This window comes from Anarhichas minor, unplaced genomic scaffold (genome assembly GCF_050575085.1).
Source record: "Anarhichas minor isolate MPS153535 unplaced genomic scaffold, ASM5057508v1 ptg000007l, whole genome shotgun sequence".
NCBI lineage: Eukaryota > Metazoa > Chordata > Actinopteri > Perciformes > Anarhichadidae > Anarhichas > Anarhichas minor.
In genome coordinates, this window is record NW_027466453.1 from 11,474,419 (window position 1) to 11,501,060 (window position 26,642).

The 26,642-nt window shown below is 43.2% G+C and overlaps 4 protein-coding genes across 20 annotated transcripts in view; 1 reads left to right on the forward strand and 3 right to left on the reverse strand.

Annotated features, from left to right (window-relative positions):
- Positions 1-8,481, reverse strand: part of pbx4 (pre-B-cell leukemia transcription factor 4) — a 26,761-nt gene extending 18,280 nt beyond the window's left edge. For 5 of the 14 annotated variants that reach the window (XR_012952872.1, XR_012952873.1, XM_076085812.1 and 2 more), the window contains exons 1-3: positions 7,476-8,466; positions 5,108-5,221; positions 3,509-3,582 (exon numbers count right to left, since the gene is read on the reverse strand). Coding sequence is in view for 9 of the 14 variants with exons in the window: in XM_076085812.1 (XP_075941927.1) it covers positions 3,509-3,582; positions 5,108-5,221; positions 7,476-7,660 (373 nt within the window). In the remaining 5 variants the exon portion in view is untranslated. Of the gene's footprint in view, positions 1-3,508; positions 3,583-5,107; positions 5,222-7,475 lie in introns of all 14 variants that reach the window. The other 9 variants (XR_012952869.1, XR_012952870.1, XM_076085805.1 and 6 more) reach the window with 9 other exon arrangements.
- A 1,848-nt stretch (positions 8,482-10,329) lies between these two features.
- dsn1 (DSN1 component of MIS12 kinetochore complex) lies at positions 10,330-15,481 on the reverse strand. Of its 3 annotated transcripts, XM_076085818.1 has the most exons (12): positions 15,340-15,479; positions 13,472-13,565; positions 13,307-13,355; positions 12,938-13,211; positions 12,750-12,823; positions 12,359-12,431; positions 12,170-12,257; positions 12,002-12,058; positions 11,811-11,882; positions 11,568-11,715; positions 11,161-11,248; positions 10,330-11,073 (listed from the first exon to the last, which is right to left on the reverse strand). In XM_076085818.1, exons 2-12 carry the CDS (start codon positions 13,504-13,506, stop codon positions 10,991-10,993), a joined length of 1,041 nt encoding a protein of 346 aa, XP_075941933.1. In that variant the 5' UTR covers positions 13,507-13,565; positions 15,340-15,479; the 3' UTR covers positions 10,330-10,990. The 3 variants fall into 3 exon arrangements, with proteins under 3 accessions (XP_075941933.1, XP_075941935.1, XP_075941932.1); XM_076085820.1 differs by lacking the exon at positions 13,472-13,565 and having other exon boundaries at positions 15,340-15,481; XM_076085817.1 differs by lacking the exon at positions 15,340-15,479 and having other exon boundaries at positions 13,472-15,327.
- atp13a1 (ATPase 13A1) lies at positions 15,437-23,327 on the reverse strand. The gene is made up of 25 exons (XM_076085800.1): positions 22,943-23,327; positions 22,082-22,171; positions 21,725-21,988; positions 21,453-21,608; positions 21,236-21,305; positions 21,058-21,164; positions 20,807-20,936; positions 20,620-20,675; positions 20,361-20,487; positions 20,116-20,253; positions 19,858-19,978; positions 19,554-19,711; positions 19,186-19,361; positions 19,003-19,113; positions 18,777-18,902; positions 18,582-18,690; positions 18,196-18,389; positions 17,787-17,883; positions 17,509-17,693; positions 17,164-17,278; positions 16,849-17,045; positions 16,578-16,720; positions 16,359-16,470; positions 16,129-16,272; positions 15,437-16,022 (listed from the first exon to the last, which is right to left on the reverse strand). Exons 1-25 carry the CDS (start codon positions 23,291-23,293, stop codon positions 15,912-15,914), a joined length of 3,588 nt encoding a protein of 1,195 aa, XP_075941915.1. The 5' UTR covers positions 23,294-23,327; the 3' UTR covers positions 15,437-15,911.
- On the forward strand, positions 23,062-25,173 carry chchd5 (coiled-coil-helix-coiled-coil-helix domain containing 5). Of its 2 annotated transcripts, XM_076085827.1 has the most exons (5): positions 23,062-23,459; positions 23,774-23,892; positions 24,138-24,278; positions 24,384-24,535; positions 24,836-25,173. In XM_076085827.1, coding segments are annotated over exons 2-5 (318 nt in total). In that variant the 5' UTR covers positions 23,062-23,459; positions 23,774-23,890; the 3' UTR covers positions 24,859-25,173. The 2 variants fall into 2 exon arrangements, with proteins under 2 accessions (XP_075941942.1, XP_075941941.1); XM_076085826.1 differs by lacking the exon at positions 23,062-23,459 and having other exon boundaries at positions 23,578-23,892.
- The last annotated feature ends 1,469 nt before the right edge of the window (positions 25,174-26,642 follow it).

Genomic DNA, 26,642 nt, shown 5'->3' on the forward strand with positions numbered 1-26,642 from the left:
TGTGTGCGGCTACAGGTTACAGGATAAAATATGACTTTGAAGGCTTTTTAAATGACAAGAAGCTGCACGGTGGTTTACACTCCTTTGAGCTCGGATTGTACAACTCTCGACAGTCAACACAGCCGTCACATATTTTCTTCATCAACGTCTCACTCGTATTAATTCCTTTTTCACCAATTGTATTTGTAGTAATTGATAAGCCATCATAACTACACAGGGGCTGCTTTTAATATTAAATGTAACCAGGAATAGCACTGAAAATCATAAAGCAGAGAGCGAGTTCATGGAGTAGGCTAAATCTCACCATTCATCCATCTTGTCAAAACATTAATAGGATGTGATGATGGGTTGTCAGCTAGCCGCTTTGCCAACATACTAGCTAAGTGCTGCTGGCTCTGCCGGCAGACATCGACTGGGAGATTTCGGTGCTTGTGTGCGTTTAGAAAAATAAGACATTTCCATCCAGCATTAGGTAAATATCAGTCAAATTTAAGGCAATGAATGTGATCCAAAAATCCTCGGACAAACTCAGATCAGATGACGCAAAGAGAGCGGTGAGTGAGGCAGACAGCAAACACCCAGACACACTGTGAGGACACCTAACGGAGCAATCGACTGGCTCAAGTTAACATCACGCTGGCTGCAGGCCATCGGGATTTACGTGTTGTTGAACCCTCACTGTTGCTGCGGGATGCACGGCCCAAATGAGTGGTGGTGTATAGATACATGCATATCCGGTTGTCGTGGCCGAGTGGTTAAGGCGATGGACTAGAAATCTATAGATCCATGCAGAACATGAGAGAGAGGTGTCATTAACTTTTAACAGTAAGAGACGACACGGAGCTAGTCTTACACCAGGTAAGATGCTCGCCAGTTTGCCACCATTTCTACTCAGCCATCCAGCAGCATTATCGCACAGAGCTGTTTATCAGACAGCTTATCAAGATGAGTGTTGGAGGTGTGAACTTGTCCAAGTCAGGGGGAGGAGGGAGAGACTGTAAAGCTTTAATTCAGCTTGAAAAGTTTTTTCAAAATCCGTCCAAAAATAAACAACTGGGAATGTTCAGGCTTGAAAGGGAAGGACTTGAGCAGGGTGACGGAACAGAGTGAGTGACAGCTTCACTGTTGTCACGTGTGAAGCACAAGGAAACGCATAAAAGTACGGAGAAACGCCTCAAACATACCCAAAGTTAATGAAAAACTTCTGAGAGTAACTGCAGTGGCTTGTGAGAGATTTTGGCATAAGCTGTCCCATTGCACCAAGAGCTATTTTTACAGCAAATACCCATGAGAGCGAGGGAGAACAGAACCGAGTGGAAGCAAAGCCACTGGCTCTCAACTTTGATCATTTCCCCGTCTTTTTTTCCCATGCGCTGTAATTTCTGTTTTCGGGAGTGTATCTTTAACGAAGTATTAACAAGAATCAAATGTCACGCAGACGGAGGTCATGTTTAAATGTGAGAGAGCTCAGGACAACGCAAGCACTGTTGTAAAATGGAGGGGGGGGGGGGGGGGGGTGTTTTGGAGGAGGTAGTGATGGGGGGGTGGGGGGGGGTACTGGCATTTGCGCAGAACATTTCCTTTACAATGAAAACAATCTAACCAACTGCAGCACTCAGAGGAATTCACCTCCCATCCCCCACAACCCACCTCCCCTCCTCCACCACCACCACCATTACATTACCATATCAAAGCCCCGAGTTCAGAGCAAGTCTTCTCTTTCAAGAATGGGAGCGAGGCAGAGGGAGGAAGGGAAGGAGGGAGGGAGGGGGGAGAGGACAAGACCGAGGCAGTAAGAGTAGACCCAAGACCGAGTTTGCTTTTATCCTTTTTCGGTGTGTGTGTGTGCGTAAGAGAGACACAGTGTGTATGCGGGTGTGTGTGTGTATGTTTGTTAGTGAAAAGAAGACTGCAGAAAATCTTGTGGAGATACTAGAGGACTACTGATTGGGTCTTCCACGAGCTGCACTGAAGAGAAGTCAATTCGCATTCCAGAGGCACATAATGGGGCCTGCAGGGGGTCTGATGGAGTAGCAGTGAAATGCCAAAGCAGGTACACGGTGCAGTTAGGAGGGCACTGCGTGGCAGATGGCCAGCAGAGTACAGGCAGAGCCAAAAGATCTCCATTTATCTCACGGTTGGCATATTCACCTCAGGCATGAATCTTTTGTTAACCTGCCTCTATGCTCAGCTTTACTGTAAAAGTACTCACAGCCACTCTCCGGCTTGCCGGGAGACTAAATGTGAAAATCAAAGTGAATGGCATTAGGGTAAATAAGACCACTGGTTGCCTGGGAAACAGTGTACCCGGCCCCACTCACTCAAGCCTAGCCTTTACTTTTGGTCCAATCACTGGAGAGCAATAATACATTATTGACAAATGGCCACAACAGACAGCAGTGCAGCATTTTCAAATTGTATTTTGAACAAGAGAGGTTTGCCGTTAGAAGACACACAAGGCAACGGAGAGAGAGAAAAGCACGACGGAGAGAGAGAGAGAGAGAGAGAGGGGATTTAAAAACACCACCCATTTACACTACCATAACCATCAATCTGCCATCCGTCCCAGGCCTTTGAACCACACTAGAATCTGTCAGATAGCTGACTTGAATAGCTAACAAGATGAGAATAAGAAGCGCGTTAACTTTGAATCATTTTACGAGTAAAAGCAAATCTGAGGTGTTTACATCGGCAATAATTTCTATGCGTGTAAGTGCGTTAGCAAGCCAGCATTATTTGCTAAGACAATGTTAGAGTAGTTTTGTGTTGCTTTGCATGTTTGGATGAAGATACCTCATTTATATGTATATCCATTTATTCCCGATACACAATTACCCCAACACTGTCTCGTGAAGTTGTTTTAATAGTGCGGGAGGAAAGACTCTCTTTGAACTGAAATAGCATAATAGTTTGACTGTAAAGCAATAACCCCTGTGGAGGTTTTTTCATATCTGCCTGCTGTCAACTAGCTGTGCATGAACTTTCATTTTTCTAATAATTTGGATGCGATACGCTGTGGTAGTGGCAGCAGAAGGCCTTATTACCCTGCTTTAGAATAGTAACTATCGCTGTGTAATTCAACCAACTGTATCAGCCTGTTTGGTTTGCACCATTCATACATTTTGTCACAGAAATGCAAAGTATATTTCTTCAGGTACTCCAACAATCTGGTAAACGAGTGTGTAAACTCCTGTTCTGCCGTCCGACTCAAGTATGAAAAGGCACCAATCCAGTGAGATTAGTTTCAGCTGGTCAGTGTGAAGTCTTGGGAGGTTTCTATAATTACTAGGCCAAAACAAAAAACAGTAACGCATATTCACAATCATGTTGAACCAAAGCATGCACGATACATGCAGCCGAATCAGTTCTATGACAAATACATTCAGAGTTCTCTGCAAGTAACTTGGTTTCCAGGTAAAGTGGAACAGAGGCGCACCACATCTCCACACTGGGTTACAACCTGTGCAGACTGGAAGACAGGAGGAGAACGAGTGGAGTAGAAACTCACCCGTCTTTTCTTTGATCTCACAGAGAACGCTGAAGAGGGCTGGCTTCATTCTGTGACAGTTCAGGGCATGCTTCCTGTAAGAGAAAAGAGGGAATAAGAGAGGGAGAGAGAGAGAGAGAGAGAGAGAGCGAGGAGGATTACGATAAACAGACCTCCATCTCGAGTCGTTCCATGTCCTCCCCCATAAAAACAGGTAGAGGAGCCGTATGTATTATGCATACAGCATTTCAACAGTGCCGTGCAACACAGCAGGACAGAGCCGTGTTGTTTAAATGCACTTTCGACGGTCAAATAGCCGTCGTCGGTGCAGAAAACATCCCCGATGCGTCAATCGGAACAAGCGAGAGTAATGTTGTCATGTTGGACGCTTTGCACTGTGGGACAGGTAATGATGCCAAACCTCAAGGTCATCATTACCGAGCTCCAGATTCCAGAGTTAATACGCAGTAATCTCATTTCTACCTCTCACAGAAAGACCTGGTCCATAAAAGTAGATGGCGAGTTGATAGAGCGGATTAGGATTAAGTTTCAATTTTAATTTAATCAGAAACATTCGCTTTATTGCCAAACGGGCTGATAGCAATTAAAAAAGGAGAAAAGGGAAAAACTTCTACAGTTCACCGTAATCAAATCAGAACACCATCACAACTAAATGTCCTGCTAATTCACATCCACGCACCCACACAAACGGCTTACGTGTGTATTAAAACTTGTAAAACTGGAATGCTGTAACAAAGCCCCGTTCCTAATACGGCCCTAAATGACACTATATCCTCCAACGTTAATTATTCTAATAACAGAACACACCAATTAGATCAGAGGAGTGCTGAGTACACACAGAACTTTGTTTTTCACATTCAAAAACGTCTGAAAGGCACAAATAACAAAAACATGTAACTAAGCATGCAATACGAGCATGCTACACCCATGTAGCTCATAATGCTACTTGTCAGAGAGTTGTTGTTTAACTCTATAGTAACTGTGTGAGCATAGTTTGCGGCGCAGTTGTAATATTATGTCTCTTGTAAAATGTTTGTTATTTTGTGTTTAATGACGATTTCTACAGATGGAGAAAACAAGCATATCGATGTTTTACAAATCACAACAGGCATCATTTATTACATGAAACAGATGTCGTCAGTTGGCAAAAACATAAATATGTAATTGGGAAAAAAACAAAACCAGCATGAGGCCTCCGTTTCTGATGATTGGGAAATATGAAACAAGAAAAAAAAACTGACGATCACAATGAAATAAGGAAGTTCTTCTCCAAATAACATTGCAAACAACAAGTTGAAAACAACCACAGATGAACATGATTTGGCTACACCTGACCTCAACACCAATTCCAGTTGTGAATGTCCACTGCAGTATTAATGAGGGGACTATGGGGACTAGCAAATAGTGCTCCTACTGTATGCCACGCAAGATACGTTGTGAGGCAGTATGATGTAGAGAGTTATGTGTCGAGCATTAAATGTGTCATTTTTGTCCACCAATTCTGTCACTGCTGGATTGAGTTGGGGGGAGGGCTGCCTTCAGCATGGAGGGTATGAGCAGGAGGGGGAGAAGGAGGTGCTCATGCGGTCCTGTACTGACCTGTGCTGGAAGTTGAGTGGCAGGCCACCCCCTGCCATGCCCCCCCCTGCTCTCCCTCCCTCTGTGGGGTCGTCTGATCCACCCCAATGCGCCGGCGATTCCTCTGGCCAGCATCTGAACATATGGCGACAGGGTGAGAGGATGAGGGTGGATGGTGCGCAGGAAGTGTACTCCGCGACACCGAGTTCTTGCGCTGCCCTGACCACTCCCCATCCCGACACACTGCCACCCTGCACGACAAGGACGTCGCGCCCGCACGAGAGCCACCGCACGTTAACTTGTAGACCGTAGACCGAGGAAGAGATTGATGTGTGGGTGACAAACTTGATCAGAGTTAAGTATGATGTTGATGAAGAACTGTACATTTTTAGGTCATCACCAACTGCTCTGCTATATATTATGAAAACAATTTGTAACAGACAACATGTAGTCCTGAAGTCGGGTTATGTTTGGTGCTTTTACCTGAAGTAAACCTGCAAATTAGCACACAGCCTAACAATTCCACAGCTAATGCTGAATGTATACCGTTCAGAAGATGAATATTTCATTATCAAAATGCCGTCAATGATTATGTACAAACTATGCACGTGACAACAGCAGAGATTTGCGCTGTACATGCGACACAATTTGTATCCACTGAAGTGCCGGTAGGCTGCACTCTGTTTAGTATTATTCCTGCACATATATGGCATGAAGAGGACATGCTCTGAGAGGGAGTTTAAATCAATACAAGCATACAGCAAGGACACCTCTGGCACTTCCGAGGCAGCCACACCTTTAATTAGTTTTTCAGAATAGCCTGTTAACATCTAATAATAGCCCTGCTGTGATTTCCTACACTGCAATTGCCCCTTTAAATCCAAATAATTGAAATTTACATGACTGGTTGCACTGTAGATCAACCTTTTTGTAAATGGTCTTCACAAGCCATAAAGGATTTAAAAAATAAAAAAAAGACTGTGAGAAGATGGAAAATAATAGACTGCAATACATATTTCAAAGCTAAATTATTTGCATGTGTCAATGAAATAAGGTCTGATTAAGCCCTCAAACTTGTGCTGGAGAAAAAGGTAATACCCCAGTGTTCATAAGCTGCTGGTATAGCATCATCCCTCCCCCTCACCACCATCTCATTAATAGAAACTCGATTTGCGGACAGCTGCACTCGCGTACACATTATAGGAGAATTGATTGCACCCAGCACACAATGAAAAGGATGAACACCAGGGAGGGAGGGAGTGAAAGAGGAGTGAATTAATTAAGAGAACCAGGTGGTCAAATGTTGGGTGGAAAATCACTAGCTAATGACACATCACACTGTGGCCACAGTCTCGCAGTGGACGGTTGTCTATTGTTGGAAAATACTGTCTGCTTCATCTCAAAAAACTGCCCTCATGCTCCTCGAGCCACATGGCAAACGAGTGCGGGGTCACTGCGATGCATACTCAAAATAATGGTATACGTAGAATACCCCTAACACGAAACATTAAGTCATATGAATGAGCGACTGCTATCATCACAAACAGCACTGGGACTAGTGAGTAACCCTCACCCTTAATGTATCCGCTCATTTGCATATCAATGACTAATGATATCGACGCTCATTTGAGCGTCATTTCAGATACATGTTGTTGTAATTGGGCAAAACTAATTTGCCATAGTCTAGACTTGATATTTTGTTTAAGCTTTTTGGCAATGTGACCAAAATATACCTATTTTCACTCGCATAGCTCTGGCGCGAGCAACTTAAAAGCATGCACTAAAAAGCAGTCAGTCAATTGTTGACGTATTCTTTGTAGTCACACCAACTAATTGGCGTGGAAAGGGACATTTGCGTCACTAACGGGATATCGTCCTATGAGCCAATGGAAAGATTAAAATAATAATACTACTGATGTGGTCTCAAACTACTTTTTATCACGAGACCCACGCATGCAAACACAGATTAAGTGGTTATATACATTCTAAACGGAAACCAGTCACAGAATCAATAAGACATTCAAACTTTCACATTTAACCCTTCATTGTTATACTAATTACGATTAACATCATCGCCCCTTTTGAGCATGTTTACAAATACAGTACACAATAAAAGCACGATGTTAAGTAACAAAGAACCACCTTCCAAACTACAACAGCACTGTAATGTGGATGTTTCAAGTTACGCTGTAATCTAACGGTTAAGTATTGGTTCAGCAACGGATTACAACGTAACGTGAAGTTGCATTAATGTTGCAGTTGTGCGTTTGCCTACAATTTACGGGAAGGTTTCACACAAAAGCTTGAGCCCTGAAGCAGAAAATAAGACACACACAACGCACTTTAGCTTAGCCATCATGTGTGGAAAATGGCTCTTCGCCTGTCTCACCTGGCCTGCGCTTCGTCCAGGCTTTCGTCGGTGATGGCCATTATTTGCTGTAAAATATCCCCTATGTCTTGTTGAGGTTGACCGAGGGACTGCTGTTTCCTGACCGAGTCCGGGTCACCGATATCGGCTTGTGCAAGTCCACCGAGTCCGGTGAGACCCGTCATCATCCTGGTCTGGTCATCCATACTTTCAAAGAAAACTCGCCCGTTTTCTCTCAGTCGAAGAATACAACACAAATAGCTAGCCTGTTAGCTAGCCAGCAAAAGTCTTTTCTACGACAAAAACCATACAACACTTCTTACCGTACCCGACAGCGACGACTAAGAAACGGTTACGGGTTGTTGTCATAAGACGGATCGCACGGACACGCTTTACATTCGCTGGTGTTTTTTTTTTTTTTCCCCCCCCTCGCGTCAATAAACGCGGCCGGGCTAACGTTAGCTCACCACCGAGTGAACAGCAGCTAGGTTAGTAGCCGTAGCCCAGCAGAGCAGCAGCAGCAGGGACACACATGCACAGACTGTGTGAGCTGGCCAACAGCGCCTCGCACATTTTACAAATTCAAAAAAAATTTAAACGAAAAAACCGTTAGCAACAGTCGGAACACTCTTGACTAAAAAAAAAAAAAGAAAACTCGCCAATTCAAAAAAAAAAAAAATGAAATGTGACATGGAATTCAGCGACTAAGCGTTCGGACCGTCTCGCTCCCAATCAGAGATCTCCTACCAAAACAGACCACGGTTTGGGTTTGCCATTGTTGTTGATGTCGCGCGAGTATGTGGGACGTTCTTGGGGCTGCGCGAGCACTGTGCGTCGCGCTGACCATTGCACTCATAGCACCGTAGAGGTGGGTTAATCGGTAGACTACAATAGAAACGCAACTAATACATATACATTTCTGTATTAGCTGGTCCAATGCATCAAATACACGTTTTGTAACACAGCGTTCCAGACCCTAAAACGGTATCATTCCTGCAGGTGACAAGATTTTTCCTCTTGTACGGCCATTACAAATGGATATTCCCTTACGTCATCAGTATTGCTTGCTATTATAATTGGTTCAAATCATTTCCCTGATTAATATATGGTGATACCACTACTCAACAACATGCTTCTCCAAACAAAACTTTGGAATGAATACTGCATTTAAAATGGAATAGTGTGCTATGTGAGCTCATCACAAGCTGTGCACACAGCTGTAAACGTTAGAAAACGTGTATAATCACCAAGGTGTTAAAGCCTCTGCCATTGCACATATGTTTAAAATATTGTTTATTGAGAAAGTGCAGAGGTGTATGAATTCAACAAGCAGCAACATCATAGCCATGCTCACAAGTGTGGTGAATAGAAAAAAGGAGTATTGAGACTTATTTGTTTCATCTCATAAATTGTGCCTAAAAGTCGATGCACCGACATATATTTGTGTTTGCAGATTTTGGTAATTAAAAGAGCAATATTCAATCTCAAAGCAAAACAGTCCAAGCAAAGAATATCATTCTGTCCTAAACCCCCGATGAATGAAACATCCCATCAGTTTTCAGTATGAAAATGTTGACAGCACAGATTGAAAACAAGTGTCCTTGTTTTTTTGCAAACTGGGCAATTCTGCTGTAGTTTATCACTCAGATCGGAGAGACAGCTTTCCAAGACGAATGGCTGGCTGAATGGATGTGGAGGAGAGCTGCAGCCTGCCTTGCTGCACTGAGAAGAGATGATGGGTGTGCATGAGGGAGTACGACCAAACTGGCAGTGGTTTATGCTGACTCTCCACACATCCATCTACCACAATCTGTAGCTAATCAATCTAAAGTTAGAGACAACGAGAAGAGAGAATACAGCAAACCTAAACAGTCGTCGTTGTTTGCATGTGCATATCGGCTACAAGTCACAATCCACGTTTTCACGGTGTTTATGCCAGCAGTGGATTTTAACGCCTTAAAATGTTAAACCTACAACAAACCAATCATATAAACATTGGGCGGTTAAGTAGAAAAAGAAACTGTTCATATATAATAGCAAAAAGAACCCTCCTTTTATAATAATAGTCACACCCAAGGTACCTTTATCCAAATGTGGACTGCATCCAAATCAAACAGGAATAACTTGTAACATGTTATTCACTTGGGTCATTGAGGTTGTTTAAAGCAACATTAAGCTCTATTTGTATAAGTGAGGAGCTGCAGGGGTTATCACCTAACCCCAAAGCCAGTGGCTTTGTAAACTTCTTTAAACCTTTTATTGTTGGTGATTCATTTAAGGATTTCAGTGAAACTTCTCATTTAGATGCTAAAGCTGCCCTCCTCTCACCCCCACAAGCATCAAGCCTCATTTTCATCTAAATAAGAATCGATCTTTCCCGCTGTGCACCGTCCTCCCTTACTCACAACTCTCACGGTCACAACCCCACTTGTCTTCTCTGTGCATGTCCCTGTGCTCTCCAGTCACTCCCTTGAATACAATCACAAGGAAAATACTCCATGTTGGCGAGACCACAACTGCAAAGCACAGAAAGTCATATTTATTGTTGTCAATTGGGCAAGAAGGGGTATTCTTCTTGGTGCAATCAGCAGAGTAACAATAAGTATGAACATTTATGAGTGAATGGGTCCAAGAGATAGGAGTGATAGCGAACAAAGCTTTGACTGACTGGTACAATGTCAAAGCTTCGTTCTGCATCAGTGACCCAGCCAAATGCAAGAGATGGGGGTGAGTCACTATGGGGGAGGGGCCTCCTCCTGAATGGTCAGGGAACACCACTGAAGTGAAATAGATGCAGCACCAGAAGAGAGTATATGTGCTGTAGATGAGCATGTTAAAAAAAAGACAGTATACATAAACCAGACAATAGGCAAACTGTATAATATTCCTTCTGTATTCAACGATCTTTAAAAGTTAATGCTTTACTGTTGTCCATTTTAATAGAAAAATGGCAGATTTCATCACAGGTATAATGATACTTGTTTGACAATAACACTAAATGTCACTACATTTAAAGACAAATTCGGTTTGGTTTCCAGAACGATCATCATATATATTGACTTGTTCCATCTATCTTATGAACAATGACCGATAACCTTGTTTTGCAGGTTTCTGCAACATTTGTTTGTTCCTTTCTCCCCAACAGCTGGCAGTCAGGTCTTAACAGTTTTAGGTTTTACAGGTAGGAATACACTTAATTAAGGCCTAACAGAGAAATCCACCCTGGCCATTCGCCAAGCTTCTCATAATATTGTGTATCCAGCTACTGCCACCTGCTGGCCAGACACGTGTATTACCTGAACTAACTGTTACCAGTCCGGCTTCAGATGAAGTTGTTTTATTTGACACAGAAAATATGCAATTAGAGCGTACGTTATCCAATAACAGGTGACAAAAAAAGACTGAGCAAGAAATGATATGTTCCTAAATCACATAACAGTAAAATTACCAAAAAAAGTATGCATTTGAGTATCAGTCATAAAGAGTCATGGCCCATTAGATGATGGATTGCAGGTGCTTGCCTCCTGCCAGAGGGACTATGTAGTTGCAGAGGAGAGCGGTGCTGCAATGAGGTTCCTGATGACGTCAGGTGAAAGATCCTGGAATCCTGCCTCTGCCGCTGTTCGAAACAAATGTAACCAGATTAAATGTTAAATTGCCACACGGTTGTTTATTCTATTTAATTCTATTTAAATAAAGTCATTACCTAAACGGCCACTAGTCTCTTTCACCAATAGCTGCGACTGCTCCTTGATGGACAGAAGCTCTCTAACCATCTTACTCTGAGTGTCCATCTGCACACAAAAAGGCAGAACTGATTACACAACATGTTAAAGTACATCAAACAAAAACACAGTACAGCTGTTAATTGTTTTTCCAACAGGTCTGATGTCTTCATATTTGAGGGGTAGTCAGTACTTAGTCCTTAAAAAGATTCTATTTTAATAAATATTCAAAACATCATTACTAATGAAGGGTACGTTAGTTTAAATTAAGGAAATAGTGCGTTCTTGAAGAACTCAGCACCTTTACAGCATTGAACATGTTGCTGCAATCAAAGTACAGGTGTTTTTTTTTAAAGTACTGATAAAAATAAATACATTTCCCACATACAATCATCGCCATAGTGTGAAGCATGGGCTGTTGTCTACAGAGGAGGCCGTGGTAGTCGGGTTTACTCTGTATAAAGCGGTGCTGTGAGGACCGGGCCACAGCTGTAGAGTCCAACGATACGCCTCCTTTCTGGCCCTGCTCCACTTTCCTGCAAACGAACACAGAGCACATGATTGATACACAACCGAGAGGGTCATAGTGACTCTTGATACAGTATTCCTCAATGACGGCACACGTGTTCACCTTTCCAATTCCTCCGCTTTACTCCGGTGTTTGTTCAACAGCTCCTCCCAAGAGTCACTTTCAGCCTGGAGCCTAAAACCCAACACAGGGTGGTAAACTAAAGAACCTCACGTGGAAGGTGTTTTTAAGTTTGAATGTATGTTTTGCATAAATACTTTGGATGTGTTATCGTGATATTAACAACAACTTGCCTATTGATGGCTTTCTGGACCTTTTCCATGGCATTTTGCACTACAGGATCACTAGAACTGAAAGCAAACAATAGAGGCACACACCCAGTATAAAATATTAATTTGTAGGTAAAAACTAAATCTATATAATGCCTGCAGAGCATTGAATATATAAAACATCTACAATACCTGGCTGCTATAGCAGGGAGTTGATGAGCCCCTGGTTCATCGCGTATGCTTTTGGCCAGACAGCCCCAGTCTTTCTGCATGTGCTCAACTGCTCCGAGGAAGACAGAGAACATAGACGAAGAAATAACTTCAGGTAAAATACAGAGCTCCGTGAAATATGTACCTAATGCAGTAGTGCAAAGCACGTACCTTGTTTTTGAAAAGACTCCATTGAGGTGTTTGGCACGGACTGCAGCGAACTTTGAGTTCTTTCTATTGCCAGCTAGAGACAAAGCAGAGGTGATTAGACAAGAGTCATTCGTTTTGGTTCATGAGGACATCTTATGTACAGCAGGGAGGTACTTGTGAATAAAATCATAACATCGGAATCATCTCTAAGTTGTGAAGCTTGTATTTTTTCCCTTGCTTGTATTTTTTCCCTTACTTGCAATCCAATAAGTGTGTCTATTTTATGTTTCAGTTATTCAGTAACAGAGGGCATCATGTATCTGTTAAACAACCACTGGTCAGTTTAGTGAAAAGATGATATTCATCTCAAACAGTCAATACCAGAGACCCCTTAACCCTGCTACACACTCACCTTCATTGAAGCCTCCATCAATTTCTCAAGCCTCTCTTGCTGTGATAACGATGCACTTATGCTCCGGCACAAAACTACAACAGACACATAAATAGGGATTTATATTGCAGAACAAGCAACAACAAAAGACAAAACCCAATGACAATTCATTCCTGATTATAAAGGTTCAAGCACACCAGACATCTTACCCTGATATGGGTTGGGGAGGGCAGGGAGAGAGCGTCGGGTGATGGTGGCTCTCCTCCAGGACTTCCTCCGTGCAGTGGGGCTGACTTTGGGACTTGAGGGTCCCTCCTTGTTGTCTGTCTGCATCTCTAGTTTGTCTGTTTCTGACTGTCCTTCCTCTGGATATGGAGACTGTGTGCTGGTCGGTGGGAACACGGTACGGGGAGATTTGTTTGGGGGAGGCGTGCTGGGGCTTGTGGAGGAGCATCTCTTCTTTGTCTGTTTCACTGAGTCCACCTTGATAAAGTTGAAGAGAGACTCACATGTAGCATGAGTAGTTCATGGGTTTAGCATTAGTTAGCTGGCTTAAAACGTCAGTTAAAACCTCTTACCTCATTCTGGGTAACGTTGAGGTTATCAGCAACGGCGACACTTCCGCAACTGCAAGAACATTGTTGTGAATTTAAAAGCCAACGTTGACGTAACGCTAATGAATACAATTAAACATTTTAAGTTAAATCGGTTGTCGCAACGGTGAAAGAAAAAAGGATACAAACCTTTCTTGTGCTTCTTCCGAATGTTTTTCCGCCATTTTTTCTTTCAAATAGTTTTTCTCCACAGCGCGCGCCCAACAAGCCAACCCCCTCTGAGCTAAGCACCATGGGAAATGTAGTGTGATTGTAAGACAAGGGACAAGCAGACAAGGTATAACTGTCGAGGCAAATATCATCTGTAGTCGCTATGTTATAATTTAATAAAAAAATGTTTCCAGTTGTATTTGCAATAGATAATTAATTGTGCCTAGACTATGGATTAAAATACTTTCAATCGCGTTTGTGCTTCCTGGGAAACGGATGAAAGAAACCCTCCTTGAGATGATCTATAAAACTTTATGTGACTGTCACCCATGAGGAGTTGCATGATTATCCACAGATTGTTTTGGTGTGTAGGTCATTTGACTTTACAAAAGTTACTGGGCTTTTGTATGGCAGCATGAGCAGCTTATCAGTATATGCATAGAAACATAAAAGTTTAATTTTAAGATTTTATCAATTAAAGATTGTTAAGTGGAAAATACTGCGAGTAGATATATCATTTAATAAAATACAAAAATGAATTGAGGAAACCAAAATGCGGGCTGCAATTACAGTTGTTTCTGCATGGCCTTGGGGGGTGGAGGAAGCCATCAAGTCCTGGAAACCCCCCTAGACCAGGTTAAGAGCAAGTGTTGACCTACTAGTTGAAAGAGACAATCTTGCTCCAATCCTCTTTGTAGGCATTGGTTGGATTTCGGATATCTAGCTGAAGCGTTCATCAGCTGGTTCTTCAGAGTTGTTGTGCTTTGGCCTCCAGAGTTTAAGACCTTGTGCTCAACAGCTTTAGCCTCATTCACGGCATTTTCCAACCGCTGGCTATTTGCCTTAGCTTTCTGCAATATATCTGCAGAGTGCAGCTCAGTCATGAATACTACCTAACATGGCCCTTCTCTCACACTACTTGTCATTCCCGTGTGCTTCCCTTTATCCAGTCGTAACTAACCAATGCTCACCCAAGCTTTTCAGGGAACCACACACCTACTGTATGTTTATACATTACATGGCATTGTCTCTTTTCTTGAGTTTTTATCATTTCAGTTGCTGTGCTTGCTCTGTACATCCCCTGATCTCCAAATTGTGGCTCCAGCATTCCCCTGAAAAGCATCATTATCTTTGATCCATTATAGGTATATCCTGACCTCTGAATGTGATGTTTACATAGATGGTTAAACAAGTATTTATATACCAATTCATTTTGGTGTTTACCAAAGCTTTTTTAGCGTATCTTTTGACAGTCACTTTGAGCACATACTCCAGTTCATTGTATCCTGCTGAGATGTGTTAGTCACTATTAAGCATTCCTATAACTACGTGTACCCATGTGGGGTGGGGGGGGGGGGGGGGGGGAATGCAACCGTGTGCAATATCTACAAGTAAAAGTAAATCATAATAATAATAATATAACTTTAAAATGAAAAGAAAAAAGGTTACTTCTACCCAAGCATAAATCTCCCTATTTTCTATTTTTTAACTGCAAATCTGTGTCAGCCTTTAAACTGTATGTATATTTTAGTTTTACTTTTTCTAAATTCAAAATTATGTTCAACAAACCCTGAGGAGTGCAGTGATACATGTGTGGTATTAACAGCTCCAAAGTTCTTGAATGCTTGATGCAATCTATGATTTACAATGCAATGGATTGCATTTCTATTCAGAAATATTCTATTTTTGGTGGGAAAGTAATTTGTTTAAGATGCTCTAGTTTGTTGATCAAACAACAGTTTAAGTAAGTTCATATCAAAGATAAACAGCAAACAGTTATCTATGGTTGATGGTCTTTCTTTGTGCAGTTACACTATACTCTCATACCTTGATTGTTCTTTACTTACCTACTCGTGTGAACAGGATAGTTCATGACACATGCTCATCCTGTCCATGTGCAGACGCATCAGTACTTGTACTTGACAAAACACTTGGCAGACTTCATAATTTGTTATCTGTAAGTCTTTATAAGTCTGTTAGAGATGTTTTTCACTTTTTACAAAAATCAAGGAGAGGAATCAAAAAAAATCAAAAGCACTTTTGCAAGTCTCTTGGAGAATGCCCTTCCTGTGTTCCAGCATGTTTCACTCTGGCTGGCACACAGTCTCGCACTCCACTCAATACTGCTGTCTTCATGGCCTCGTGTCGCAGCGGGGAGGGACAGATGAGGAAAGAGGGAGAAATGTAGAAAAAAAAGAGTTGGAGAATGGAAGCTGGTGAAAATGCAGAAGCACAGATGGTTAAGGAGGGGCAGAGCAGGGCGAGCGAAGGGATGCACGGAACTGCACGGAACTGCACGCCATGACTGTCTCGGCTGTCTTGTGTAAGTCACAACAGCTTTAGTTCTCCTCCTCCTCAAAAGTCTTCTCTCCCTTTACAGTTTGGTTGGTAAGGGCAGCGGTCACTGTTGGCACCGAGTTCAAGAAGGCAGCCTGAGAGCTCCTTTGCCCAGCAGGAACTGCAAGACACGATCCACCAGCAGCGCGGCGACAAAGTCCACAACCAGAACCTGGGCGATGATTAATTTGAACTGCAAGGAAGTAGAAAAAAGTAAGCAGGTCACCTTATGAAGTAGATAATTATCACAAGGCCAACTTCAACAAAAATGATTCATGGTAAAAATGACGTCAGCTCACCTCAGTTGGAATATCTACAAGCGAAAACTGTTCGTTGAATTCCGGTGAGGAACCAGAAAGAAGTCCCACAATCGCCAAACCCGACAGAGCGATACTCCATAGTAGCGGCCGATTCTCGGTGAGAGACTCCATGAAGGGGTGACCCTTTTGGACGCAACAAGACATGCTGTGAGTTTATATATATAAAGAACGCAGAGACAACGAACACGCACGGTGTAAAGAATAAGTACCTTGTAGTTAATGGCAAAGGTGGCCATCTGCATGGCCATGGACATTATATACACAGTGCTGTTAATGAGACTGGGTTCAAACTCTTTGTATAGATCTGCAAACTGGTCCGCTCTGCAAAAGACAACGGAAAATATGTTATTATAATGTATTGATGTCAGGTTATGAATGTAAATATTGAACTTTCTCTCTCTCTCTCTCTGTGTCTGACAGAGATTTACCTGGGCGGACTTCTGGTTTGTGCCTCTTTGTAAAGATACACCAGACTACAGAAGTGAACAGCAAACTGTAGCAGCACAGTCAACACTGTGTAAAGATTGAAGATGTTTGGTAAGGGCCGCTCTCGAGATAACGTTTTCAGTGGCTGTGCAAACAGAGGTGAAAAAAGAATATGTATCATAAATTTGTTTTTCATCAAAAACAGTAGACATTCAGTAAAGACTGCCTTGCTTGGAGAACGATCAATCAAAAGCACGTCATATAAATTGTCACCTTTGATCTAGAGATGAAGAGGAAGCATCCGGCCAGGAGCAGGCCCTGCAGGGTCGCCTGGAAATCGCTGAACTTGACCCCCTCGAGGTAGAGTACAGACTGGCTGTAGGCCAGCACCAGGGCATTGAGAGCGAGGATCTTGAACATCTGGAGCGTTGTCACCAGAGTGCAACGGCCTTGCTTTATTACATGGCAGACTGGGGTGGGGGGGGGGGGGGGGTAATAGTAAAGAGTTTCAGAGGTGGGGGAACAGCTTCATGTTCAGATCTTTGCCAACTGTGTCAATAGCTGAAATCATAAACATGTGCTACTCACTGCACTGTATGGAGGAGAGCTTGGAGGTGAAGGGTGCAGCGATGGAGGCATCACCCAGTTTCACTACTTGTATCTGATCCTCTTCAAGTTCCCGTAAGACTTGATTGATTCTCTCCTGTTACAGAATAAACCCGGATGTTTAGACCTGTGCACTAAAACGTTGTTAATGCAACGAATGGCACATTTATTCTTGTTTTTGAGCTGATTTCATTAACGTTGGTAACTGGGGAGGAGGCTGACATGGGACTGCAGGTTAATAGGCTGCATACGTTTCAGTCACAGTAAGTCAGTGGTAAACTATTCCTATGAGAACCAGGAAGGAGGCCCTTTCTTGAAGATACACACCTTTTGCGCTGCAAGCTGCTCTTCTCTCTGGGTCATCGCTCTCTGCCTGGCTGCCCGAGAGCTCAGTTTGCCTCCTGAACCGACAGGTGGTAAAGGTCTGGACTCGGCTGCGGGCGCCTCCTTTTCTCTCCCCCGTTTCTTTCTTTCAGGCATGCGCTCGGGGGCGTTGGCTAACAGAGCAACACCTGAGGGGAAACAAATGATCATCACTACACACTGTTGGGGTCATACATAGGGAGGGACACGTGCTTTCAGTCTTGGTGGTTGATGAATCGTACCTATGTGGGCGTGTTTGAGAGCTCCAACATCATTGGTGCCATCACCGCACATCAGTGTCACATAACCCAGCCCCTTTAGACTGGTGATGACAAATTCCTGAAACAAAACAACACTTAAAGTTCACCCGTAGACATTTTTATATTGTTCTGTAAAGTACCATCAATCTGTCATACTCAAAATGCTGTTTAGTAGAATACTGAGACTACCATTCAGCTAAACCTCTGCTTTGTCTGTGATGAATATCACTGTCTCATTGGTGAACAAAGAAGCCTTTGATTAAAACCACACCATCTAACACCGACTATTGATGTTTAGAGAGCTCAACACTTTCTGCTATCCAACTCCATTGTGGCTGTGATTTAGAAACCTCAATGTCTTGTTGTACGTATGTTGGTTTTTGGGACCTACCTTCTGTTTTGGACTGACACGAGCAAACACTTGAATGTGAGGCAAGAGGGCGTGGAGAAGCTGGGTGTCACAGGTCAGTCTGGCTAGCCCCTCCCCTGTTACACACAAGTCAAACTGACTGATAAATGTGGAAACGGAGGGAGGGGGCAGTGGTACATGCACGCTGCCGTCAATGGACTCCCACTGCCACTCACCTGGAAAACAAAACAACATCAGAGGTAAGTGATTCTGTACTTTGGCTATGTCCTTGGTCACAACACCACCTGCGAATAGATTATCACGAGAATGTTCGTGCCCTTTAGCTACAACCTCTTTTACAGACATCGTTCTCCAATGACAAACTCGAGTAATGCATGTAATTCTGTAAAGTGATGACTTGTCTTTACCCTGACCCGGGCCCGGCTGTAATACAAGTGTGTGTTCTTTCTGGATGAAGTGGAGCTCTCTTGCTACATGGCAGGCCGTTAGAGGGTTGTCGCCTGTGATCATCACCACCTGGAAGCAAAGGGAGAGGATTGATCTCTCTTTAAACCATGCTGTTTGAGTCTGTATGCACAATTGTGTCTCGTCAGCGTATTTACATGATGAGATGCCTCCTGGATCTCTCTGATGACGGCCTTGCTGTCAGTCTTGAGGGGGCAGGACACGACCATAAACCCAGCGAAATGCAGGTCACACTCCAGCGCATCGCGACTCATCTCCCGGACCTAAAGAACAGATCCATCTCAGTTTGTAACTAAATCTATTCCCATCAGACCAGACTACTCAGACAATATTTGATAGTTTTGAGTAAAATGAAATAAGAACCTGCTGATGACTGAGGTGTCCTATCTCTTTGTAACCCAAGGCCAGCACTCTAGCGCCTTCCCGAGACATTTCCTTGTGGACTTCGTCATAATTCGCCGTACATTCTGAAAACTATGATCACAGACACATTAGGGAAAAATCAATTAGACTAGACGAGAGCGTGTATGTCTTAAGGATATGTACCATTCCTCTGAGTGTCTCTGGAGCTCCCTTGACAGTTGAGACGTAGCAGAGTTCAGTGGAGCCGAGTTTCTCGTAGGAGGCCAACACCGACATCCTCTTCAGAGCGCTGGCAAAGTGGAAACGCTGGTGGATCTTAAGTCCCTGGGTTTTGATGCCTCGTGAGAACACCTTCTCATCTGGTCGAAGTGACAAAAGTCAATGAGACACACACACACACACACTAAAGTATTGTGCTATTGAGAGCAAAGCTACCAAAACGCTACCATCTACATGAAAAAGCAATGCATTTGAAGAACAGCTTTACTTGTAGATGAACCGGTCAAATTACACCCTGCACTGTGCATTTAGTGGAAGTCATTTCCTGTTACCTTTAGTGAGGGTCCAGTCAGCCGCAGTCAGCATGGCCTTCTCCAGTGGATCTCCGACCAGCTGTCCATCATCCAGAGTGACCAGTGAGTGACAGGTGGCCACCACCCGATGCGTCTCAACCGGGATCTCAGACACAGGCATCACCTCCTTTCCCTCTCTGTCATAAACGCAAACACCAGCCGGTAACCTCCACTCCAAACAGTGCAAATGTATGCAATCATATAGTAACCTTGACCATAGCATAGTATACTTTGTGCGTGTGCTTCATAAATTAGGACCCTAAGAATGGTGAGCGGGGTTTACCTGAGGCCTGCTACTCCTCGCACCACCAGGCTGTCGCTGGTCAGTGTTCCTGTTTTGTCAAAACAGCAAACCTCCACCTTCCCTGCAAATGGTATCCTGAAGGGCTCTGTGCAGAATACATCTACGCAGGGGTAGAAAAAGGAAGATTCAAATGAACCACTGCTGTTACAAGCTTTGTATTGTACGCTGCTTTGTCCAGGTCTCGTAATATCTATTCTACACGCATGCAAATGGGAGCACACACACACACAGACATACAAAGTTTAGCCAGGGCGATAAGAGACGTGTTAACCGCCAGAGAAAGCTCTATGGGGAGTTCTGGTGGAACGACCGAAGTGAGGATTAACGTGCACTCCAGAAACAGCTTGTAGCGGTTCCTGCTGGGATCCTTGGTCCCTGAGGGAGCAATACAAAGCACAAAGATAGTATTTAGATACCATACTTCTGTCCTCACCTCCAGCTCTTAGCTATCACTCCAACTCTGATAACGTCCGTGTCCTCACCTTCTACCCACACATAAAGAGCTGCAGCAATGGCAAACACCAGGAGGAAGAGGATGAAGATGAAAGTCTCCATGTTGTTCGCCGTCACTCTCTTCACACCAAAGAGGATGGTTCGCAACAGTTTACCCTGGAGACAAGTTTGCACACACATCGGTACACATTCACATTTCACGCCACATGTTGTCAAAACTAGAATTAAAATGCATGATTAGAAAAAAAGGGGGAGCAGTAATAAAGACACACTAAGCGACATCCTCACCTGCGAGGTGTAGAATCCTGTTCTCAATACGTAGGCCACGCAGCCGTTATCTACAGCTGCACATAAAGGAGAAGATTAATGGGCTTGCATCTGGATTTGATGATGAAGATTGACAATAGACGCACTATTGAGTTCACTCATTTGCCAGTATGTGTTGTTGGTAATGAAGTGAGGAATTACTGCTTACGTTTGAGTCCGGCGCTGGCCTTCAAAGGGGGGCTATGTTGGACCACTTTTGTCCCTCCGGAGATGATGTGAAGTCGAGAGTCTGTCTGAACGTCCAAGATTCGCTCTGGGTCCAAGTCCTCCACCGGCTCCTGCACACTCCGTATTGTCAGCAGTAATTTTGACACCCGACAATAATAGTTTATAATAGTTGAGGCTTACATTCCTCGGCCTTCAGCTCTGTACTGTTACTATGTATAGTTTGCCTCTAACCTTCATCTGGGGCACCGACTCTCCAGTCAGCATGGCCTCGTCCACAATGCAACGGCCCCTGAGTAGCAGCACATCACACGGTACCAAGTTGTCCTGGGGTGAACGTCCTGTGATGTACAGAATACACATTATAAACACACACGTGAGGACATCATACAAATGTTGATAAGACATTTACCTATTGAGACGATGTCACCAGGGACGAGCTCATCGCTTGAAATAGGTCTCCACTTCCTGTTGCGATATACCTGGCACAAAATACACCAAACAAATTAGGAATGCTTTAAATACAAAGGAAATATACTGTAGATGATGGATTTTTAGACACAAGACAAAATGTTTGTTGATAAATATAACATTTTATTACACTACATTTTAAACTTGATCAAGCCTACCTGGATCATGTAGGGCTTGTTTCCCATTCGGCGGATCTCGGACATATTTCTCATTTGCTGCTGGACCAGGGAGGCCTCGAACGCCACCAGCATGAACAGTGTGAAAACACTGTAGTACCAGTACTCGTCCAGACACCACAGCCCCACACAGAACACCTGATGGAAGGCAGTCATGATTACAAGGTCAACGACATCATATCTAAAGCCATTAAACAACAGCAGAAGAATAAAGTCAATTTTTACAGCAAACACACACATACATACGCACATACCTGGAAAACAAAAAAGGGAGCTGTGGCCCTCTCTTTGAAGAGCTCGAGGAAATCTGGCACCATCATCTCGGCACAATTGGTGCCGTAGCGCTTTTCGGCAGCTCTGAGTTCGGCCTCCTCCTGGTAGCCACGCCAGGACTGAAAGTTGCCCATTGGGTTGTCAATGGGAAAAGCTATCGGGAGGAAACATTTCTTCTCTTGGTGGTCAAAAATGTAGCGGATCTTTTGAAACTCTAAAGATAAAATCCCCTCTCCATTCTCATCCTGTTGGTCAGAAAAAAAGGAAATGAAAAGTAAATTAGAGAAAGAAAGAAAAATATTTTTTCCTTGAATTTGAGAGAAGATATATGAACTGACCTGGTCCCTCTGTAGTGCCACAAGCTCAGCAGAACCGTTGTTGGGGGTGGGTATGACCTTTGCCAGCGTAGCCTTGTTTGGGTCTGGTTCCTGTGTGTACAAATGAATAGGTGACAGATTCACTCTGTGGCATGTCGTCATCATTACTTTTGGTATCACTGTGTGCCTTTGGAGCTTTGTCCCGCTCAAATGAGACCTTATGTCCTTATATACAGCTGCTTGATAAATATATCATATATGTCATGAAACACAATTTAGTCTTTTAAATTGGTGGTACAAAGCTACTACTACCAATAAGGTTGTCTCATGAAATACTGTGGAATGCTAGTTTAAAACTTCCCCTTTGCCTTCCAATTCCCCGGCAATTAATAGACATTGAATTGGTGATTATATCAATCAGCAGTCGGTCTTTAGGTTTGCATGATACATATTGCTTCTCTAGTAAAACTTACTGGAAGGAAGTTTAATGTATAAGAAAACTCACACAGACCCTGCCTAATGATCTCTGTATACAAGCGACATGGGAAACCAGTGGGCTCCTTTAGAAACATTTGCAGACATCCTCACTGTTATTGTTGTTATAACGCTGTTGTTATAACGGTAGGCGCTACAGGGCTCTGTACGGCAAAACCACCAGACACAGGAACAGCTTCTTTCCACTGGCCATCACTCTCATGAACAATAAATAAGTTATACTGCACTATTACCACCACTTACAATTCATGCCATTGTCTATAGGTTTATGTTCACATGTATATATATATACATATATATACACACACTTTTTCTCTTGGATATATATTTATATATATATTTATGCGTAAGCATACATGGATTCTGATTCTGATAACTTATGTTTACCTTCGAACAAGTTAGCCAACAGTGCGCGTGCACGGACCAATAACCAGATAGCGCTGTGAGAACGTGCGCAATCCCGATAGCGGCTAGCGACAGGAGGCCTGCCTCCGGATACTCGGAGGCACCGTATACTCCTAACCACACGTACAGCCAGCCCGGGTAGAGAACAGCCAGGAACGGAAGCACCGTGCCGTGTAGTAGCCGGGGCCTGCGCCTGTACAGCGTCACCGAGCTCACCAGCTCGTCGCCGGTGCCGCTGTCATGCTGGTTGTGGTCAGAGGGGGCCATTTGCAGATCACCCGGTCCCTGGATCCCGTCTGCATCCAAACTCCCCTCTTTGTTGGCGTCGTTCATTGTACTTTACTCACCCCTCTGCCCCCCCCCCCCCCTCTATCGTCCACCACCACCCCGTCGTGCTGTAGCCGGTAAAAATACGTTTCTACACACGGAGCGGCGCTCGGTCGAGCTTTCAGAGCCCGTTCACTGAATCACTCGTTCTCTGATCGTTACTTCCGCATACGTAAGCACGCAAAGGCACGCAACGGTTGGCTTGGTTGGCACCGCATGATTAAACCAGAGAAGTCAAACATTTATTATCTGCCATTCAGTTAAAATGTGTTCTTTTAGGTTGAGCTCCATGTAACACGTTAATAAAGAGGGTCATTTGATACAATTTCGACTGCATTTATAATTTAACGCTTAAATTAAGTAGTGGCTACCCCTTTAATAAATGCAGCGTCATCAAAGGGGAGGGGCCAGAATAAGAGAGTGACACAAACCTGAACCAATACAATGAAAGAATTATTTCAGAATGTTCTATTTCCATCCAATCAGGTAGTGAGAGGTCCGTATCGTGTCGTCACCGCACAGACATGGCTCCACATGCAGAAGCACTGGCACTATAACCTTGATTGATCAGCGTCTTCGCTTGAGACCACCTAAAAGAGCAACATGTAAGACATTTAAATATGGTTGATACCAACATTACATTAACTATGTTCTCTAGTCTAGGGAAGTAGTCGCAGACTGTAGATAGGTAGATCCAGACTCTAAATAAAGACGTTTGCTACTTTGTGAATCAGCCTGCATCCTCCACAAAACTATTGGTGCCACACTAAGTTTGTTAGGTTGATGATCGATGGCTTATTGGACTTGTCTGTAATCACTGACCGGTTTACATGCATCTGTCACCTTCCAGGCAGGCTGCTATGGATATCACGGCAAAGTATTGCCATAAAGAAATGGAGGCATATGGGTCATGTGTGGCCTCCAACCCATCAACATGGCAGTCAAAGTGTTATGAACTGAAGATGAAGGTTGCACAGTGCACATCATCACAGTAAGGCGACATATACTTGTGCATTCCCTCCCATTCACCTCAACATTTTCAACACCCACATTTTCAAGGTGCATTTGTATCTAACCACTACATATTTTTCTGCAGCCCAGTGATCCAGAAGATCAGACAGGATTGCTCCGCAGAGTTTGTAGAGTTTGAGCGCTGCCTGAGAGAAAACCAGGAAAAACCTACCTCCTGCTCATTACACGTGGCTCGCTTTCTGGGGTGTGCGGAGACAGTAGACCTCAGTGCAGTGGGTAAGTCCTTGCTGGAACTGAACACACACAACTCAAGGTCCCCAAAAGACAATTGTAAACAGTCGTGAAAATAAATGACACAAAAAAAAAATCGGAATGTGCAGATTTGTATGTCTCACTTGTCTGTTGAAGGGGGGGGGGGGGGGGGGTACACTGAATGGATTTTGCATGCTGGTTATTCAGACTTGCAGCAGTTAAGTCTTGTACTATCTTAAAAAGACACATTGGTTTTCATGTCTAAACTTAAGACTAACACTGCACCATCCTTTCTTCCTGTTCCTTTTCTTTTTCCACTCATAGATCCGGTACCTCAGCCATCGTAGCATTCAGACATCTTCCATCCCCTTCAGATTACTGCTGTCTTAACAGCAGGACAAATGGGCTGGCTTTACATTTGTCCCATCCATGTTAATGTTTTCCTCTGTGTGACTTATTTTGTCTTTCTTTGACAAAGATAAATGTGAATTGCAACGGTACAACTGTGAGTTAGACAGGTTAGAATATTCAATTACCGCATCCTTCTTCTCGTACTCCTCATGTAAATGTTGTGTTCATGTGACGATAACATTCATAATTTCCTGTATGCAGGAAGTCTGTTTTTTACGAACCATCTCATTAAAATTGACATCAGACTTGTATTACTCATCCGGTGTAGTCATCCTCTGTGGTTTTCTGTTGGTAATGTCTGTCCCTCCCACCCCTTGCCCTCCCCAGGTCTGAGTCAGAGTCAAATATAAAACTGGAATGTACCGCTCCCACACAAACTCTCCTGACTACTCAATGACTTAGAAATAGGGAGTCTGGGAAGGAAGGAGAAGTAGGAGGCTGTCCACTTCTAATCAGCGGGACTACTGAGAGACACAAAGGGAGGATATTGAGTTATGAGCCCTGTGACCACAAAGCAGAACAGACCTTTTCTGGTTCAATTATTAAAGCTTTGAAGGGGAGGGGAAACAGATTAATTTCTTTTCAAGTGTAATATCTGCTGTTCTTACCAGATGAGAAAGTAATCAGTGCATCACCATTTATCATATTTAGGACAATAAGGCAATCGCACTTCAAAGATGAAACCGCAGATTGTATTGAAGATACGGCAACATTACATTCAAAGCACATCACCTGGCAGTCACTGAACAAAAAAGTAAGATAGGAACTTGCCTAATACCGCACAAATAAGTTACATTTACAAAAATATCACTGTAAAAATACCATGAGTCAGTGATCGGAGTCAAACATATAATGTCATGAAAGAATGTCACAAGCTGCAGCCGATCACTGGCACCTAAATGAAACAAGTATCACCCTATTTTATTGTGAGTCTGATCCTGGTGCTTTCTGCACTTGCTTTCCAACTTCAGTTTGGAGGCTATTTCTTTAGACCTACTTTGTGACACATAAATATCATGCTACAATTTAAATATTTGCTGATTATCACAGAAGAAGGTACAAAATATCTACCTAACAACATCTAATTTGAGATGTTTGAGAAAGAAGTTATTACAGAAATTGACTACAACAATTAAGTGTAACACAGTCATACTCACATTTACATTTGAGAGCACATCATCATCATGTGCCCAGTGTTCGAACTTTTGGGCGTTCTAGATCTATTGGTTGTCACTTACTGTACTGCTTCTAAGTGATTACATTATAAAAGAGAAGGGAAAGCAAAATAAATAATCACTTGTACAACCCTGTTTCCGCATAAGGCTCCTCAAATAACCCTGTAGTGTTGTCTAAATGCTAAAAAAAAAGATGCGATTTTTTTTTTTGGTCCATATTAAACATGCATTATCAAAAACTAGTAGTTTGAAATTACCATTTCACATGGAGAGTTTCTTCCTCTTTGCAATCTGCGTCCTTGAATTCACTGGGCAAGTTAAATTGTACTCCTATCCTGCTCAATATCCTGAGTTATAGCTCAGGTCACATAAACATACACACTAACCTGAGAGCAATTTGTACTCCAATCCATATACAGTATTGTATACGCTGCAGTCTTCCACACACAATAACTAATCACTAGTCCTGTCGAGAAAAAAAGTAATGCAAACTACTAATGTAATTTAGACTCTCAGCTGCTCATAAGGCCTGCCAAGACTCCTGA